The sequence below is a fragment of the Aythya marila genome, assembly GCF_965140915.1.
Source record: "Aythya marila genome assembly, chromosome: 5".
NCBI classification, from domain to species: domain Eukaryota; kingdom Metazoa; phylum Chordata; class Aves; order Anseriformes; family Anatidae; genus Aythya; species Aythya marila.
Genome location: NC_139046.1, coordinates 2,845,616 through 2,864,152, shown reverse-complemented (window position 1 = coordinate 2,864,152; position 18,537 = coordinate 2,845,616). Strand labels below are relative to the sequence as shown.

Sequence of the window (18,537 nt, the reverse complement as noted above, 5' to 3'; positions counted from 1 at the left end):
CGCGCGCGCCGTAGGCGTGTTGAGGGGGGGGTGGGCGCGGCCGGGGGCGCGCTCGGCGGGGGCGCGCGCGGTCGGGCACGCGCTTCCCCCCCCTCCCTCCCCTCCCCTCCCGCGCCTCAGGCCCTCAACGGGCGGCCCCTGAGGGAGCGCGGCCGGGGGCTGAGGGGGCGGCGGGGCCGGTGCCGGGTATGCGGGGTCGGTCAGGGGGATGCTGTCGCGGAAGAAGACCCGCACGGAGCTCTCGAAGCCCGGCGAGGTGCAGGGCAAGTACGTGAAGAAGGAGACGAGCCCGCTGCTCCGCAGTGAGTGTCAAGGGGCCGGGGGGGGCGGGGGGGGAAGGTCGGTTTGGTGAGGTTTTTGTGGAAAATTAGCGAGCGGGCGTTTGAGGTGCTCGCTGTGGGTGTCTGGAGGGAAAAGGAGGTGAATTGTGAGGTGTTGTGGTGGCTGGGTTAGCTGAGGGACCACCAACACCCAGCTCCCAGGCTGGTCGCATCGGCCTGGCCCTTAATTAATGCACATTAAGGCCTTTAAATCAACCTGTGGGTGTATCTGGCGGCCTGAGGCCTCTCACCCAGCTGCTGCTCGCCGTGATGTAACCGTGGGGTGCCTGTCATAAACTGCCTGATTACCCCTCCTGGGAGGCACTGAATTCGTGGTGCAGGTCGTTAAATCATCGCTTCATAAGGGCTTTGTTAATAGGCTTAATAACAGGCACGGCTTCCCTCTAAACTGGAGGTGTTTGCAGTTAGCTCACCTGGAAGGGCAGCAGATACTGAAGCCATGCTGAAGGCAGTGGGAGCGGGGCGAGGCTTTGTCTGTGGGGCTGCGTGAGGGGGGTGTCAGCGCTCACGTGCCGAGCTCCTTTATCTGAAGGAGAAAGCGATTTTTTCCAATGACTTGACAATTTACACGCACAAAAAGGCAGTGTTTTGCTGCCCAAACTTCATATTTAAGGGAGAAAGGACAAATTCTCTGCGTGGTTCAGTTGTAGGCAGGGTACGTGGATGCTCTGGGCCGTGCCGGGAGGAGAATGATGAAGCCTGGCTGGTGTAAGCCACAGACAGGGGGTGGGAGGTGTCGTGTGTTGGTTTTTGTAGCTGCTATTATGCTGCCAAAACTGTGCTTTTTTTGTTGCAGGCAGAGGGTGTGTGGCTTTTGTTGTGGCAGCGCACGCTGCAGTGTTACTGTTATACTCACATGTCCATTAGAGCTGCTTTAAAGGGATCCAGGCATTCGAATTTCCCCATTTCCATGGCATAAATCGAGCAGTGTAGCTAGCCAAATACATTAAATGCACACGCAGTTCTTATTTCTCTTTTATTCTATAACAGATCTGATGCCTTCATTTATCCGCCACGGTCCAACCATTCCAAGACGAACTGATATCTGTCCTCCTGACTCCACGCCCGCGTATGCTGCTGGGGGAGATGGAATTGTTTCCAGGAACCAGAGCTTCCTTCGAACTCCAGTGCAGAGGCCACCTCATGAAATAATGAGACGTGAAAGCAACAGACTGTCTGCACCCTCCTATCTTGCTAGAAGTTTAGCTGATGTCCCTAGAGAATATGGCTCTTCCTCCCAGTCCTTTTTAACAGAAGCTAATTCTGTTATGGAAAATGGAGACGCTGGTGCCCGTTGCTACTATTACGATCACTTTTATGATGCCCAAAGGAGACGGCAGTTAAATGACCGCTTGCATGAGGACTACAGGTATTACGAACACAACAGTGATCTTTTCCAGAGGATGCCCCAGAATCATGGGAGGCACACTTCAGGTAGGTGTGGATTAATTGTTGGTTTTTAAATGCTATTGAAAGGCTTTTGGTGTGGCAGTCTATCTGTGGTCATGTTTCTGAGTTACGCTTGTAGGACAGAGCTTTTTTTCAGTGACATTTCTATGATCTGAGTATGTGTTGACACTTCTTAGTATAAACAGTTCAATTGCCTGTAGACAGTGATTGATTTATGGAATAAATAAGGTAAGTTTGAGCAAATTTATCTTAATCCCAAACCTATGTGCAGTTCTGTTCTCCGTGTTGAGTCAGTTGCTAGTGAGCCAGCAGTTTTACTCATTAGGGGACAGCTGCTGTTTTCATGGTGTATGGAATAACCAACAGCTCTAAACTATAATATTGCTTTTTTGTTGTTGTTACTATTATAAATATTTATTTTTTAATTTTATAATGAAAAAAAATTGTTTATTTGATGTCAGATAAAGAGAAGAATGACTGTTATGCGTAATTAGCAAATTGGCATGTAGTTAGTGCTCAAATTGACTTCTTAGTCCTTGACTTTTTTTTAGCTTGTAATATTGCTTGAGGGGGAAACAGGCATACTTAAAAACTCAGTGGAACCTGTCTTTGTTTTCTAATGGAGCAAGGCAGTAAGAAAGAAAGAATCCATTAAATACTTCAGAAAGAAGTATTTGATTGCCTGTGATGACACTGAAGAAGAATTCTTACTGTCATGAATGTATTGCTGAAATTAAAAAAATCTAGGATTTCAATGTTACCTGTGGAAAGGTGACCTTAAAAGCAGTAAATCTGGTGGTATTGGAGCACTGTGTATGCTGCTGACACTACGTTCGAGGAGGAGTTTGAAAGAAACATTTCAGACCTGTAAATAATACGCTGCTAGCTCATTCCTTGTAATCTGTAAACAAAATAGTAAATCTCCTGTCTAGAAGAACAAATTTGCAACTAAAAATGTCATCGTTTATGGCTGCTGACAGAGCGCATGGAGTTACAAGCTGACAGTGCTTTGGTGTTTGTGATGTGTGGGCTTTTTTGTTTTTTTTACTACAGGAACGTTTCAGTGAAAAATAGCAGAAAAGTAATGTTAGCTTTACTGCTGTCAGCCAGTAAATCTTGAAATGTTAATGTTTAAGGCTGGCTACTCCATCCTTGTTAATGTTGTTAGATTTATGTATTAAGCCAGCATTTATTGAGATTGTGCATGGAAGCTCTCCATCTCTGTCAGCTGTTCTTCAGCCAGCAGTCATTAAACATTTACCTGGCCCAGATAACGAGCACCTGTTTGCATCTGCTGTGGGCCTGGAGGCAGGAGGGGAGGACTTCATAAACCAATCCACCAATGTGACCTTTAAAACAAGAATACTAATGCTGAGAGTCTTCCAAAATATTGCTGCTTTGTAGAACTGGATCAGTGTTGAAGTGGAAAGGGAGCTCCACCTGTTAGATTAACTTCATCTTCAGACTAGCAAATTTTAGAACAAGCTGAAAGTAGAGCTTCACAGCCAGATTTTTCTCGATTGTAGCAACACATTTCTTTCTCATAAGGCTTTTCCCTCCTGTTTGTTTTCATGCCTTCTTAGCCATTGGAAAACATAAAGGACATGCTGGTATTTGCTTGGTCTTTGTCCTTTCCTCAGATGTTGTAACAGTTTGAACAGATTTCACACTTTTGGTAAGGGGTGGGTGTTCAGTCACGTGTTTGTAGGAAGAAACCAAAAAGGTGAATGTCTTGTCTGACAGTGTGAGCCCTTTTCCTTTGTTTGTTGTTGTTGTTGTTGTTGTTGTTTTTTTTTCCTTTCATCTCAACCTGGAATATGAACTCTTAAACTCCACCTTGCGGTTTCATTGCAGTAAGAGCATTGACCTGTGTCCTCAACTTCCCTGTGTCTTCTCAAGAGTTGCTGTTACTTTTTTCAGTAGAAGAATTGTGTGTCCAAAAACAAGAAAACCCCATGACATCTTGTTTCTTTTGCCTCACTTTTAAGCTTGTTTTTATTCGAACCATCCATTGTCATGAAGCCTTAAGTGTTTCTCTTAAGCAACACTAATCACTGTAATTTCAAATTCCTCTTCTGCATCTCCAGAGTACTGGGTCAGGCCTTTTGCTTTCATTGTCTTTTGAGTTCTCACACAATTTTTAGTGTTGTTAAGTGTTTCACCTAGCTGAAACTGTTCCTCAGCAGGATCACTGATGACTGCAGCTTAAAACTTGCCTAGTAACACAGGTACAAAGCGTGATGCACACCCCTTCATTAGCTGTGGTCTGTAAATGCTGCCTCTTGCCTCCTCTCCCAGAAAGTGCTCTCAGTTGTGTTCTGGTTTGGGTTCATTGATGAAGAGGTGTTGCCTGATGAGCACAAGGTGTAATCACCAGTGGTGAGTGATGTTTCATTTAGTGGGGGTTACAGCTGAGATGGCCCTTGAGGAGCAGTGTCTGGATACCAAACGTGCATGGGAGTGCCAGCTTTGGGTCAGAATAAGAATTCCACTCTATAATTTGGTGATAACTTGAAATGTGTTCTCATTGACATCCTCCAACCCGAAGTGGTTGGCAAAGCCTTTATCCAAGTCTCACGATTTTTCAGAAGCTGATGGTGACAGTGTTGCCTTTCATAGGAGTTTCTCCTTGAAGTCATGTTTTCTCTCTCTGCATGATTCAATTCTCCATATCTTCATTTTCTCATTCGATTTATTTTTAATTAACAAACTAGTGCTAGTTGTTTTCCTGAGAAATGTTTTCAGTTATTTCCTATTTTTGTATGTTTAGCTACTTCTGTGCGATTTCTTATTTTTTTTATTTAATTTTTTTTCCAAGTGTCCATTTCAAACTTAATTCTAAGAGACTTTACCTGTCTTTCCTCGACATCTCTCTCCTCTCTTCTAGGTTAAAGGTTTTGGGAGGTCTGTGGTTGAAGTTATACCTACAGTATAGATTGGAACTAACTTGTAACCAAGACCTCAGAGTTATTTGTACCTGTTTGAGCGGTAAGCTGAATAATTCTTGTGTATATGCAAATTGCTGAGATTTTAAAAAGGGATTTTGTGGTGTAGTATTGTAAGCAGTTGCCTGTGATGTCAGAGGAGAAAAATTATTTCTCCCTCTGAAGGGAGAGTCTGGTGAGCTTTAGTTGAAAGGAGGTTCACCTCGTGTTAAATTTTGCCCCTTCAGAATTGCAAACTTATTCATATTGAACGTGAGAGCAAAATCAAGAAATACAAGTTATTTAAAGGACTCTCTTTAGAGCTAAAGTAGCAGGGCTTTTCTTTTCGAGTGTGTACACTTCACCTTTTTTTTTAACATGGCAATTCCTGACCTTTTCTTCTTTGTGCTGATTCTGCGGTAATTTCAGTGTCGAATTTTTGGAAGCTCTCAAAATACTTCCTGTCGTGTCCCCTTCATTAATTTATGCTTGCCTGGAATGTCCCGTGCCCTCTGACAATCGAGGTACTTGTGCTCAGGAAGTACCTTCAGGAGCTCTGGCATGCATTAGGAAGGCCCAGAACTTTTCTATTTTATTGTTACTCACTCCCTTAAACATTTCTCTCTGCCTGCCTCTTATCCTGGTTTGAAGAGGGAAAGGGAGATGATTTGGGCATCATTAGGGAAAGGGGGGAAAAAGCTCTCAAAACGGTTTACCTAAGTAAAGACAAATATGAAGGCCTTGCATTTGGCTAGATTTATTCTCCAGTACTATGAATTTTGGTTGAAGTTAGCTGTGGAAGTTTATAGCCTCTAAAACTTCTCTATGTTAGCTGTATCTCAAATAAAATGAGACTTTCTCCAGAGTCTTTGCCCTTTTTTCTTTCTGCTGGGCTGCTCTGGTGGTAGGACTTTTCTCCTGTGCTTTCCGCTACCATTGCTGATGAACTGAAGAACTGCTTGACTTTCTTATGCAGAATGTTTTTCTGTTAAAGCTCCTGTATTGCCCTATAAAAGTATTTCTTCCCATCACTCACGGTTTGCATTGTTCCATATTAATGGAGTAAAAACCAACCAGACTTCCACCATTGTAGAATATCCTACAGAGTTGTCCCATTTGTGACATTGTTAGCCGAAGGTGGATTTTTAAGGGAATACCTTGGGGTGCACTAGAATATGGTGCTCAAAATTAAGCTTTGGGCTCTGGTGTTAAGACACTCCATTCCTGAAGATGTTGAGAAAGAGGCTGAATAATGGACCTGGCCTCACTTAAAACCGATTTTTTTTTTTAAATCTTAGTTCTCATAATTAAAGTGATCGTTGCTCCTTGGCACCTTCTTTTTTCAAAATGCTAAGAATATACATGGTGATGCTCCTAAGCAAGCAAACTTGAACAGGATTTTCTTTTGCTTTAGAACAGCAAATAATACTCTAGGCTACTTTGCAATTCACTCAAGACCTTAAATTGAAGATACTGTGTTTTACAAGCATTAGGAGATGGAATTAACAGATGAGACTAGGCAGGTTCCAGAGATACAAGCTGAAAAGGATTTACGATTGCATAAATTTAAATTCATTGGAGACTCTGCTTGAAATTTAATAATGCTGCTGAGAGTGTTTAATGATGAGCACTGTTCTTTAAAAAGAGTGAAGGAGATTTTTAACATTAGGAAAAAGCAGATAACTTACATAATGCCATTCCTTGGAGAAGCAGGAAGAATTGGAATTTCTGCCTGGTCATGGGTACAAAAGCGTGTGTGTAACAAAACCCTGAGTAGTTACAGTGAAGTGGAGATAATTTCTTCCATTAAGAGAAAAGTTACAGGTTTTAAACTAGATGTTTTGACAAAAATGGTTCAAGCTGTAAATTTATGTGTTGTTTTTTTTTTTTTTTTTTTCCTGTAGATAATTTTTTGTTACTAAAATATAGTACAGGTCCATAGTGCATGGAATAGCCTTGGTAGTAAACACCTATGTGAAGCTTTGTGCTGCTGTGAAAATGTTTTAGGGCTAAGACCTCACCTGAAATTAAAACCCAGAAGAATATCCCACTTGGGCAGTATTACACAGAAGAGCAATGTTCACAATAGATGGATTCAGGCTTTCTTATAGTTTGATTCCTTGGCAAATGCTTTGGAAAAGATGATGTACGAAGTTATTCTTTGAAGTATGGTCGTGTCTTACTGTTCCTTACAGGTGTATAGATCTGAACATAGATGCTCATCTTCTCTCATTTGAAATGTAGCAGGAACTACTCCTCATACACATGTGCTCATTCTGCCTTGAAGGGAGCATCTGCTGAGTTTTATAAGGAAAATAGGATACAATTTATTTTGTTCTCTAGTAACTCTAATTATATAAACAAATGGCTAAATTATACTAATTGCCATAATGGCTTGATGGTCATAAGACACAGAATATTACCTGACATCTGAAAACTTCCAGTCTGCAGGACATTTCAGTGTGATGCCTGGTTTTAAGGGGAGGTAATGCCCACTGAGCTTGTACACGGGGAGAAACCAGGAGCTGGAAATTAGTGAAGGGACAAAAGCAGAACTGCCCGTGTTGCCTTTCCATGGGTGTGTAGCACTGCTTTTCAGCGTGCTTTCTGGGTAATTTCTGTAGTCAGAATCTGATTTTTGTCTTTACCCAAGTGCATCTTCCAGTCTTCTCTGACTTCTGGATGAAGAAATGCAGGCTTTGTGTCAAGAGAGCTTCTGGTGCAGAGGATGGCTCAGCATTCATCATCCTGGCTTGTGCAACTCTTAATACCAAGTTGAGATGTTAAAAAGCATTAACCTTTACCCCCAGTAAATAACTGTACTGGTATTTTTCTGCTGCAATCGTGCTAGAATTTAAGTGGGAGGAACTCGTTTAAAAGAAAAAAAAAAAAGTGCTGGTTTTAACAGTGAGCAGAAAAGTGTGTTTATACCTTTATACCTTGATGAAAGTTCTTTTCCCCCGTCAGCTTTGTGTGTTCGATCTGGTGGTGGTGGTTTAATGTTTGCTGTTCATGCAGAATTCCAACACAGCAGCTCACTTGATTGGGGAAAATACTGAATTTGTTTACCCAAAGTGCAGTATTTCCAAGAAGCCGAAGTGCTTGTATTTTGTCACTGGAATGAAAACAAAAACAGTGGCATAACTGTAGCTAGGGCCTGAAATAGTCTCCCTGGCCCCAGTACTGCTAAAGGTCAGGAAGTGTCTAGGATGTTTCTCCTCACTGGAAGTAAAGGTCTGGCTTGCTTAATCCTAATGAGAGGTGGAGCTGTCACATGAGGGCTGCTATTAACTTTTCTTCCTAAAGCTAACGAGTAGGTGAGCGACCCAGCAAGCAGAGATGCTTTAAGGCCAATAATTTAGAACATGGCAAGGCTAGAAACAGGATGAAACAAGAAGTTTCCAGCCTTGTATCTTCCTAGAAACAGGCACCCCTTGGCTGGCATGGTATAGATTGGACTGTGACACAGTCAGTAAACAAGCTAGGAAATTACCTGGGAAATACAACAGCTTTGGTGCTGCTGAGGTGTTGTCTCTCTCAGTTAAAGCCCAGACCTGAAATTTCATCTTAGTAATACGATTTCGATGGGAGAGGCTGTGCCTTTTCTTTCTGCTCTCAAAAATAAGAACACAAAAACAGAAGGAAAGGGGTGTATTCACTTGATCATTGAACAAGGTGGGTGTGGTGGAGTCACTTTCTGACTTATAAGAAGGTAGGAAAAGTCACTCCCATACTGCTCCTCCTGGTTGTAGGGAAATAGTGATACACAAACTCTGAGTTCTGTGATCGAATAGAGGTGTTTGAGAAGATAATTAGAATTTCTTTAAAGCCACAGACTGTGTAACTGTAGAGTTACAGGTAATGGAAGGTAATTACTTTAAAATAGAGGTGAGTTTCAGCCAGCACAGGCTTCCAAAAGATGAGACACCAGTGAAAATCTTGATTGCCACTTACTTGTGTTCTTTTTTTTTTTCTTTTTTTTGAACTTTCTGTAAGTTTTCTTTGGGTTTTTAACCTACCTACCTAAGTATCCCCAGTATAGAGGGAAGGAAAAGAGGAAATGGAATGACGTTTCTTCAGGACATCTCCCAGGATCCAGCACACTCATTTTGATAATGTAAAATCCGTGTGTATGTTGGAACAAATTATTTTAAAATAATCATGAGCAGTCTCTTTAACTGGTTATTTATAAATCATAAACCTGCTGTGTTTGTGGGGCAGAGGTAGGGAATTAATCAGGTATGGCTTCGGGTCAGTTCTCCCAACCCAAAATACACTTGACCTAGGTCATTTTACTTCTCTTTTGCTGCAGAAAGTCTTCTCCTACTGCAGCCTGCTTCACTGAGAGAGCTGGAAATTACCATTTTGCATGGGTCTTGTTAGCATTATGAAGTGCAGGTGCTCAGTACTAAAGAAGAACCAGATGAGCGGACTGCTAGAGCAGGAAATATCCCTCCAAGATCTGTGGAAGGAAGGGAGGAAGAAACAAGGAGATTTTGTGACTTTCTCTCAAAAAAAAAAAAGGCCTCTAAATCTTGTCTGGATCGTGGTCAGGCTGTCCCACCTGGGGTGCACATAAGCTAGCTAGCCTAGCAGGCATGGGTGGTTTTGGCAAAGAAGGCATGGCAACACAAACTTCAGTGTGTGCAGAACTGTTCAGCAAAGGGCTTTTGCAGGATCCCGGGTGGATCTGGCCTCTGTTTTCTGTAGTTACTGATGGTGGCTTTTGGCTGATTGCACACGCATCACTAATACTTGTCAGCGCAGTGCTAACCTTTTCCCTTTGCTTGGTTTTCCTCTTCAAGCTACTGATTTTGAAGGGTTAAGGCTTTGTTGGTATCCTGTGACTGTTCTAGTTAGTTGTTTCTGACTAAACTAGGAAAAAAAGCTGTTTTTTTTTCTTGTAAGTAAATAGTTCTGATGCATCTGTAATAGTGTATAAACAGAAACTCATTTAGGTGAAGCTTTAACACTTGTAATGTTACGTTGGCTCTCTGCTCAGCAAATTGAGCCAATAACAAGAGTTTTATCCCTGCTGAGTATGCTAAAATACATCTCTTAATTGAAAAAGCAAGGAGGCTTTCACTGTCTGAACGAAGCTGGCCAGTGATCCTGGAGTAGGAGGAGAGCAAAAACACGTGAGACTTAAAAGGGAATAGCTATTTTGACTTCATCAGGATGTTTTTTGTTTTTTGTTTTTTTTTTTTTACTAGTGTACGAGTGCACATGCTGTAAATCTTATGGTATCGTTCAAAGTTCAGTTGCATCATGCAGGGGGGGAAAAAGTTGACTTTGTACATAACGTTGGTTTGGGTTATTACTGGTTTGGTTAAACGCTGTTTTCCCTTTCTTGTTAGGCATCGGGAGAGTTGCTGCTACATCTCTAGGAAACTTAACAAATCATAGCTCTGAAGACTTGCCTCTTCCTCCTGGCTGGTCAGTGGACTGGACTATTAGAGGAAGGAAATATTATATAGATCATAACACTAATACAACTCACTGGAGCCACCCACTCGAGCGCGAGGGACTGCCCCCGGGATGGGAGAGAGTCGAGTCAGCAGAATTTGGAGTGTATTACGTGGATCACATCAATAAAAGAGCTCAGTACAAACATCCTTGTGCTCCCAGGTATGACATCAGTCTTGTGTGTTACGATTGTTCTTTTCCTAACCCAGCTGAGAAAGTGGGGCTGTTTTTGCCTCACATACAATATGCCAAAACCATCTTATTTTTCGAAGTAAGCTTTACTGGTTCTTGACAAAGATTTTTAGAAGTTGTTATAATTGTTAGAGTCTTTTTTTCCTCATCTGTTACTATCTTAAGTTTAGAAACAGGATATTGTTCCTAACTCACTAAAACAAAGCAACCATTCTCCTCAGCTGTTGGTAAAACAGCCAAGTTGCTGAGAACAGAACTGAGTTGTTGGTTGAAACGAAACTTGATCAGATGTTCCTGGAGGTTCTCTGGAAAGTGGCACCTATAATCTGAACTATGAATTGTCTTCTTTAGAATGAATTTAGGTATTTTAGCTACATAAAATTCAAAGGTAAAATAAAATTAGTATGTACCAGATCTACCAGTTACTTTCTGCTATTCAATCTTTTTTTACTGTTTCCCAGGAAGAGAAAGCTTTTTTTAACGTGTGACACACAAAAACAAACATAAGAGGATGTCATTTGTTATAAACAGAGTAACGTATCAGCTGCTGCCTGAATACACTTGCTCTAAAATACGAAATGGGATGTTATTTGGTTGAGTTTCCCTTTTCACTCATTCCAAACCAGACAACACTTCCTTTCAGCTGTAGTGTCCAGGTAGCGGGCACTAGGTCAGTAGGTCCTGAGCAAGTTGTGCAGCGTGCTAGCAGATTGCAGATTGTATTAATCTGTCCATTGGTGTTAATAATTAAATAATGCCTGCTTGGAGCTCACTGAGTGCCTCTGCCTTCCTTCGTACAGCGTTCCCCGTTACGACCAGCCTCCCCCGGTGACCTACCAGCCCCAGCAGGCGGAGCGGAGCCAGCCTCTCCTTGTCCCTGCGAATCCCTACCACACCGCCGAGATTCCGGACTGGCTGCAGGTCTACGCCAGGGCTCCCGTGAAGTGAGCTTGTTTCTTTATTCTTTTCACACCAAATTACTCATGCCTAGTTTAGAAGGAAACCAAACGAGTTCTGATGGCTGAAGGAACTCTAGCTGGTGTCTGTTTCTGAATTGCATAAGAACTGATGCTGACAGCGCATGAGGAAGTTATACTGGATGGTTTCATATAGAATCATTAGGGTCAGAAAAACCCTCAGAGATCATCTGGTCCATCCCCCTATCACCAATGTCACCACTAAACCACGTCCCGAAGTGCCACGTCCAACCTTTCCTTGAACACCCTCAGGGATGTTGTCAGAAATATGACTTAAACAAAACTAGATGCTTTAATGTTCCCAGCCTGTAATTGCACGGGTGAAGTTTTAGCAGATATGCAAATGCAAAATAAGTATATTTTGGTTTTATCCCACATTTTTATATATTAAAAAAAGCCACGCTGAATTCAGTGGACCACCATTGCTTTTTACGAGCTGAGGATCTAGCCTAAACGTTTAAACTTCTAATTTGCCGTTGTTGCTCGCAATCAGCCATCCAACAATTAGTATCAAAAGATGCTTTTTAAACCATATATAGATATAATCTCACCCTATATAATATATATTATGGTATGAATGTATAATGATGTAATTATTGTTATAATGAATATTATTTAAATAATATAATGTATATATGTGGTTTAAATTATGGTTTAAACCATTATTATATGTATGATTTTTATATCTCCCCAAAGTAGAGCCAAAATCTGCACATTAAAGGGATTTGGCCCTTTCCTCTTCCAGTTGAAAATTGTGTGTAATAAGTATGACCAATTTTATTTGTGTCATCTTACTAGAAGATTTGGAGACTCTTTCATCACATTAGCTTGCTTTGTACTAGGCATCTCTTAAAATCATCACAGTACTTCTTGCAGATCCCATGGCTTGCAGAATGTTATGTAGGAGAACTGGTAGGATGTGATTTACTGTCAGTGTATTTGTGAGAATGGCACCAAATGGCTTATAAATTTTTTCAGGGTGTTAACTTCTTAATTCTTATGTTACTCCTTTTTTTTTTAAAAAAAAAAAAAAAAAAAAAAAGGTAACTGTGAAGGAGAACTTGTAGTTTGAATTCAGACTGAAATCTGTTTCCAATCAAAAGCTTTAATTACTACTAAGTGGTGATAAAAAGTTAGTTTTTGAAGAAACATCCCTCTAGGAACAGGGAATCGCCTCCAAGAAGAGATTTAAGTCAACATAATGAAACATTCTCTGATGGGTTCAGCTCTGCAAAAGACTAACTAAAGAGAAAAGCAATGAAAAAAATCCAGATAATATTTCAGTAATTATGAAACCATGTATGTTTTCAGAAGAAGGGAAATATGGAGAAACTGATTTTTACAGCAGTGAGCAGGTCAATCTATAGTTGCAAATTCACAAGCAGCGTATGATCAGTGACTTCCAGCTGAAATATTTTTGTAGCTGCTTCTGAACTATAATTTGGAAGTGTTTAATTACTGCTTGTGGCTACTGGGCTTGCCTAAAATCCAGCAGTGTATTATACACCAAGGACATACTAAGTTCCTGTAACCTATGAGAGGACTTATTTCCTAGAAACACTTCCAGGTTTTGGCTGTGACTGTATTTCTTTATTTAGGTCTTTGGCACATTTAGACAGTGCAGTTTGAAATATTTCAGTCTGTGTTGTGTAAATTCCTGCCGGTACTTCTCCTGAAACTTGAGGATAAGCAATATAAGGTTCTCAGAAATGCCTTTAATAGGCTGAGACATTTTGAAATGTTTAATTCATTCCGTGTTTGAGAATTGGCATTGTTCGGAGGAACCAAAAGTCATGTAGTTGCCTATATCCTTTTAACTCTTCTGGTAAAGTAGTTCTGGTCATAATATGAATGTTCACAGAACTCTCAAACAATTCTATGAAGAAGCAGATCCTGTTTTATGCACTTTTATACTGGAAAAGTGGGGAAGACAGGTAGAAACTGCAACTGGCTTGGTGTCACCTCAGCATGAGGGCTTCTTATAGACCATCTGACAAATATTTTTAGTTACTGAAATCAAGATCACTTACACGTTACAAAGGTAATTGTGATAACAAACCTCTGTTGTGAAAACAACTGGCTTAAAGCTTGAGGGGAAAATCTGGTGATGCTTGTAAGTTCTTAAACAGCACTTCCTAAAAGCTGAGTGTGAGAACTGCATGCATTTCCTACTGTTTTATAGCACAAAAATGAAAGCTGACAGAACACTTTTATAGTGGTAGTAGGGGAGTATCTTTTGGGATCTGCTATTTGAAATTCCCTATAAAATTTGTTGATTGATAGTGCTGTTTTCCACTGAGATCACTGTGGTATATTTTGTTATGGATGCCTGGTGCTGTAGCTTGATTAGCTGACTAAAGGCTGGATGTTGAGGAAAAGCCAAGTAGGTATTATAGCAAAAATAGGTAACAGCTTTTACTTTGACAGGTTTTTCTAAAGGCTAAGAATTCTGACCACCGGAAAGATCTAACGGGGAGTTGTGGCAGGTGTTAACCACAATGTTTCACTATTTTAGTGAAAAACAGTCAATCTGTTAAGAACAAAAAGAAGATATTTGGCTCACCAGACAGCAAAGAGGCTTTGAGGTCTAATAATAACCTGAGGCATAATGATTTCCAATCCCAAGGTACTGGTGACACCTTGAAGCACCCTTTCCCTCTCTGTCCCAGGATCTGTCCAGGGCTTTTTTTTTGAAAGCAGAAGCACAGTTACCAGAATGTTCACAGTGAAATCAAGACACCTGGCGTGCATTTAAGCCCTTGCCAGGCTCAAAAGATGAATAAACATTCAATTTTAAAGTCACGAAGACCAGTGGAGTAGGTGCTCTAACAGCGTGCCATAGTGTGTGCGTGGGACTTTGGGGGCAAGGATCAGAACCCAGGTCTTTCTCCTTGCAGCTGTAACCAAGAGGCCGTAAATATTTTGGGCATCTCACCATCTGCTGTGTGGAAAGTGAATGTTGTATTGAATTCTTGTTGTCTGCTGGGAATAGCCCAGGGGACGGAGCACTCTGACTGGTGAGCCCTCCTCTCCTTGCCCAGGAGGAAAGGCTCGGTGCTCGGCAGGATTCCTTTGCCACCGTGCTCTTGGTTTCTGGCTCTGTGACTAGCTGCCCCTTTACGAAATGCCTGTGGTGTCTAGGTCAGGTACTCTGGGCACTGTTCCACGAGGCATCTCCGTGGTGTGCTCCTGGCCCTACACCACTTTTTGGGTAGGAATGAGTCCGTTCTTGTCAAGGTGCTGCTAGTGGCTTGATCTTTAGTTAGACCTCCTCCGTTCAGTACTTCTCTCGGCAGCCAAAGTGAAGCTGCCACGGAGAAGCAGCCCCGATGTGCCAGTTGTATCACAGACCACCAGCAATGAGTTTCAAAGAGCTAAAGAACAACCATGGTTTTGGCATTCTGTGATAATTTAAAATCAAGGGAGGGGGCTGTTCTTAGCTGCAGGTCCCAGGAGGTGTGCAAATGCATTATTGCATGCGGTGTAGCTTGTTCTTTCCTGCTTGTGCCACCACCTGAGTAAGAAACAGCTCTGGGGGCACTCATTGCCTCCCCATCCCTCTCGTGCCGTGAGAAGTGTCTGCTCCTGGAGCCAGGCGGTGTCCCCGTGGCCACCAGCTGGGGCTCTCCTGGCCAGACTTCACCAGTCATCACCTTGAGGTGGTTGGAGACATCAAAGGGAACAGCCCGTTTATTTTAGGCTTCGGTATCTGCCTGGCTCTCTGAAGCCCTTGTGCCACTTTCTTTACGCATATAAGGGGTGCCCACACTGCAGCCTGGTAACGCAGTCACTCCTCAGACCAGAGGAGCCAGAGACCTGCAGTCCTCTCTCTGCAGCATTACCACGATTTTGTTGAAAAACTTTGTTAGAAATTCTGGTTTTCTACTGGGACCTTGGAAACCTTTCTCCACCACTGGCACAAAAAGCAACACATTTTTAAAAAAAAAAAAAAAAAAAAAGCTTGTTTTCTTGATGGGGTAGATATTTGGATTTTGGAGGCAGCCCAACTTCCATCTAATTTGATCTGGTGGCAGCTAAAAAGTGACTGATGGAAACGTGGAGCCTATTGGAACATGGAGTGTACGGGCAGCGTGCTCGGTGAGTCTCAGCACAGACGTGTTCCCACGCACAGCCTCTGTTCTGATAGCTTCTTGCGTTAGAAGAGCCACAGAATAACCCGAGTTGGAAGGGACCCACAAGGATCATCAAGCCCAACGCTTGGGTCCACGTAGAACCACCCAAAAATCCACCCATAAGGGGTCAGATAGCTCCTGTGGTTTATATATTGAGGGAAATGGATACTATAGACACTAAACTTGGGAAAACAAGCTTTGAGGAATTTTTATGGCATGAAAGCGAGTCGCTGACTAACGTGTGATTGAACAACCCTCTGCATTACGAATGTCCCTAAACCAGCATCTCGTTCTGTGCAGCTGCAGTGCCAGTTTGGATCGTGGAAAATTACCGGAGAATGGCCGTGATTACTCAGACGGGTGGGTTGGCAGTCAGGACACAAAACGCAGCCTTGGGGAAACTTCAGCAGCTCTGCTGGCGAAACGAGGGAGGCTCGAGGAGGCTCCTGTTGCATGGAGCTCATAGCTACCTAGTGGCAGCAGCTTTGACAGCCAGACAGTGATCGTAAGGAGATGTTTGTAGGCTTCAGCAGTTGGAAAAAGTGCTAGGAGTACAAACAGCACTCCAAAATCGCTCCATATTTAAAAAAAAAAAAAAAAAAAATTAAAAAAGTGAGCACTGGCGGTAAGTGCAGCTCCTGTAAGAAAAGCAGTGGAGGAGAGGAGGCTTTCAGAATGAAAAAGGCCGAGGGTGCCTGGCCAGCCAGCATTTAGCCCGTGTAGTTCTCCAGGGGACTTCCCCAGGTCCACAGCAGCTCAATTTTTTTTCCAGTGTGAGGACTGAGAACATCTGTGGGCTTCCTTCTCTCCCTTCTTCCTCCCTCAGCCCTCGCTGGTGCTATCTAATCCCCCTGTCTGCTGTCCTGGGAGGTTCGTGACCTGCAGTTGGAGACACTGATTGAGATTATTGCTGCTAATTAACCAAGAGCAGGGCAGTGTCCAAGAGTGCTTGTTAAGGCTGGAACGAGAATGCTGTGGAAACAAAAGCGCGTTGTGAGGGAGAACTTGCAGGCCTGCAGAGCTCTGCCTTCTGGGAGGTACTTGCTGGGGAATACTAGGATAAGCTGTTAAAATAGTTCATTTTTTCTTTCCTAGTCCAATTTTAAAAGGTGTTTTACTGCTAAATCTTCAAGGTTTGTGTAACAGAATTGATGTTCTAAACCAAGGCGTAAAATTCATTTGAGGAGTGTTCGTGTAGTCAGTTAAGAGGATCTGTAGTACTTTGTGAATTTACCTGTATAGAAAGTAATTTGGTATATTATGGGTGATTCTGCAGTTTAGCTCTAAGCAGTGTTTCACCAGTGCACTTGGAGCCACAGCTCGCTGTCTGTAGGTGTTAATTAGTTATTTCCTCACATAGAACGTGCTAATCAATGCAGGCTGTAGATGGCTACAGAGCTGATGAGTGGCCGTGCAGCTGTGAGGTCAGCTCCTCACCGAACACACCGTGACACGTGGATAATCACCTCCTACTCATCTCCTGTCTCCCCCCAGGTACGACCACATCCTGAAGTGGGAGCTCTTCCAGCTGGCGGACCTGGACACGTACCAGGGCATGCTGAAGCTGCTCTTCATGAAAGAACTGGAACGGATCGTTAAGCTGTACGAGGCGTACAGGCAGGCCCTCCTCACCGAGCTGGAGCATCGCAAGCAGAGGCAGCAGTGGTATGCCCAGCAGCACGGCAAGAATTTCTAAGCTAACAACTCTTCCTAATAGACTTTTCCGAGGACACTACGAGCTTTAAAAAAAAGTTTCCACACTTCATACTATGAAAAAGTGCTTTGGTTGAAAAGGCAGCTTATTTTTGTTGACGTTGCACCTTTGTTATTATCCTCTTGAATATTTTTCTACATGTATTATGTATTGTTTATAAAATGAAAAATGTTTGTTAATCTTTTTCCATACAAAAACTAGTTTGTTATTCTGAAAACCAGCATGGAGTTACGGAGTTTGATCAGAGACTTGATTCTGGTATCTTTTTTCTAGCAGTTGGCTGTATTATTAAGAAGCTGACTATATATTTTTAAACGGCAATAGATGCAATTACAAGAAATGCCCTGGATGCAAAACATTGTTAAAATCCAAATTAGTATTTTGGTGTATTTCCCTCTGGACTTTTTGTATCCCTCTTGAGAGAGAGGTTTGTTCCTTGTTTACAGCTTTAATGTACAGAACGCTGGCACTGTTACTTCTCAGTACTAGAACCGTACAGAAGCTGATTTCATCACTCTCAAAGTGCTTCATGAGAATGAAGCCTGAGTTGCCTTATTTTTTACTTTGTTTAATGCATTATTACCTTAGATTTACTACTAGTTTTCACAGAGGTTAGTCAGAGGGCAAAATACTCGTACCTTCTTAAAGACCAATATCACTAAGCAAACTCTTCAAAGGTTCTGAAATGCTTGGGAGGCTGCATTTTATGAGCCCCAGCCACATGGGAAGGTAGTAGCATTACCAGCTTACCAACCAGCTGTACCACACCACAAAAAAAATCAGGGATGTATCAACATTTTTTTACCGAGCTTTGTCTTGTATTAAAGTTTCCTGACTTGGGGAAAATTTTTACTTGTACAGTTACCCTCGCCGATATTTTCATTTGGTTCATTGATTGTCCTGAAATGTTATTTATGGATTATTTTTAGTGCAATAAACATGGTTGCAGACAAAATACATTTCTTGTAAATCCTATTAATTCAATAAAAATCACTTTGTTTAATGAGTGAAAGGGTGGACAACTGATTTTTCACCTTTCAGCAGGTCAAATGAAGTGGTTAGAGCCAAGGAGATCTGACTGGGAGTGGCCGCAATCAGAAGCTGTCACGGATGCTGTCCCCTGCGTGAGTCGTGGTAGAACAGAGCTGCTGTTGGAGCTGGTCCCCATAAAACCCAACCGCTGCCCCTGTGAGCCTGCTGTACCCAACTTGCTGTGACTGCCAGGTATGGGTGCAGCCGTTCCAAAAGCTGGAAGCTTTGCTTTGCCCCAAACTTGCTTTTATAAAACTTGCTCTTACTCTACCGGTGACAGAAGCACCTCACGGAGGTCGCACCTGGGCAGTGAAAACACCAGAATAATTAAAGATGTCAAGCTGCTAT

At 42.3% G+C, this 18,537-nt stretch overlaps 1 protein-coding gene across 2 annotated transcripts; it reads left to right on the top strand.

Annotated features, from left to right (window-relative positions):
• The first annotated feature begins 31 nt into the window (after positions 1–31).
• Positions 32–18,348, top strand: SAV1 (salvador family WW domain containing protein 1). Of its 2 annotated transcripts, XM_082761054.1 has the most exons (6): positions 32–302; positions 1,332–1,775; positions 10,033–10,303; positions 11,134–11,277; positions 16,938–17,108; positions 18,199–18,348. In XM_082761054.1, the coding sequence occupies exons 1-6, from the start codon at positions 209–211 to the stop codon at positions 18,233–18,235; spliced, it is 1,161 nt and encodes a 386-aa protein (XP_082617180.1). In that variant the 5' UTR covers positions 32–208; the 3' UTR covers positions 18,236–18,348. The 2 variants fall into 2 exon arrangements, with proteins under 2 accessions (XP_082617180.1, XP_082617181.1); XM_082761055.1 differs by lacking the exon at positions 18,199–18,348 and having other exon boundaries at positions 33–302; positions 16,938–18,158.
• The last annotated feature ends 189 nt before the right edge of the window (positions 18,349–18,537 follow it).

Coding starts and splice junctions, on each gene's coding strand:
- SAV1 (XM_082761054.1), top strand. CDS start 209: ATGCTGTCGCGGAAGAAGACCCGCACGGAGCTCTCGAAGCCCGGCGAG. Junction 10,304..11,133: donor AAACATCCTTGTGCTCCCAG/GTATGACATCAG, acceptor TCCTTCGTACAG/CGTTCCCCGTTACGACCAGC. Junction 11,278..16,937: donor TACGCCAGGGCTCCCGTGAA/GTGAGCTTGTTT, acceptor GTCTCCCCCCAG/GTACGACCACATCCTGAAGT.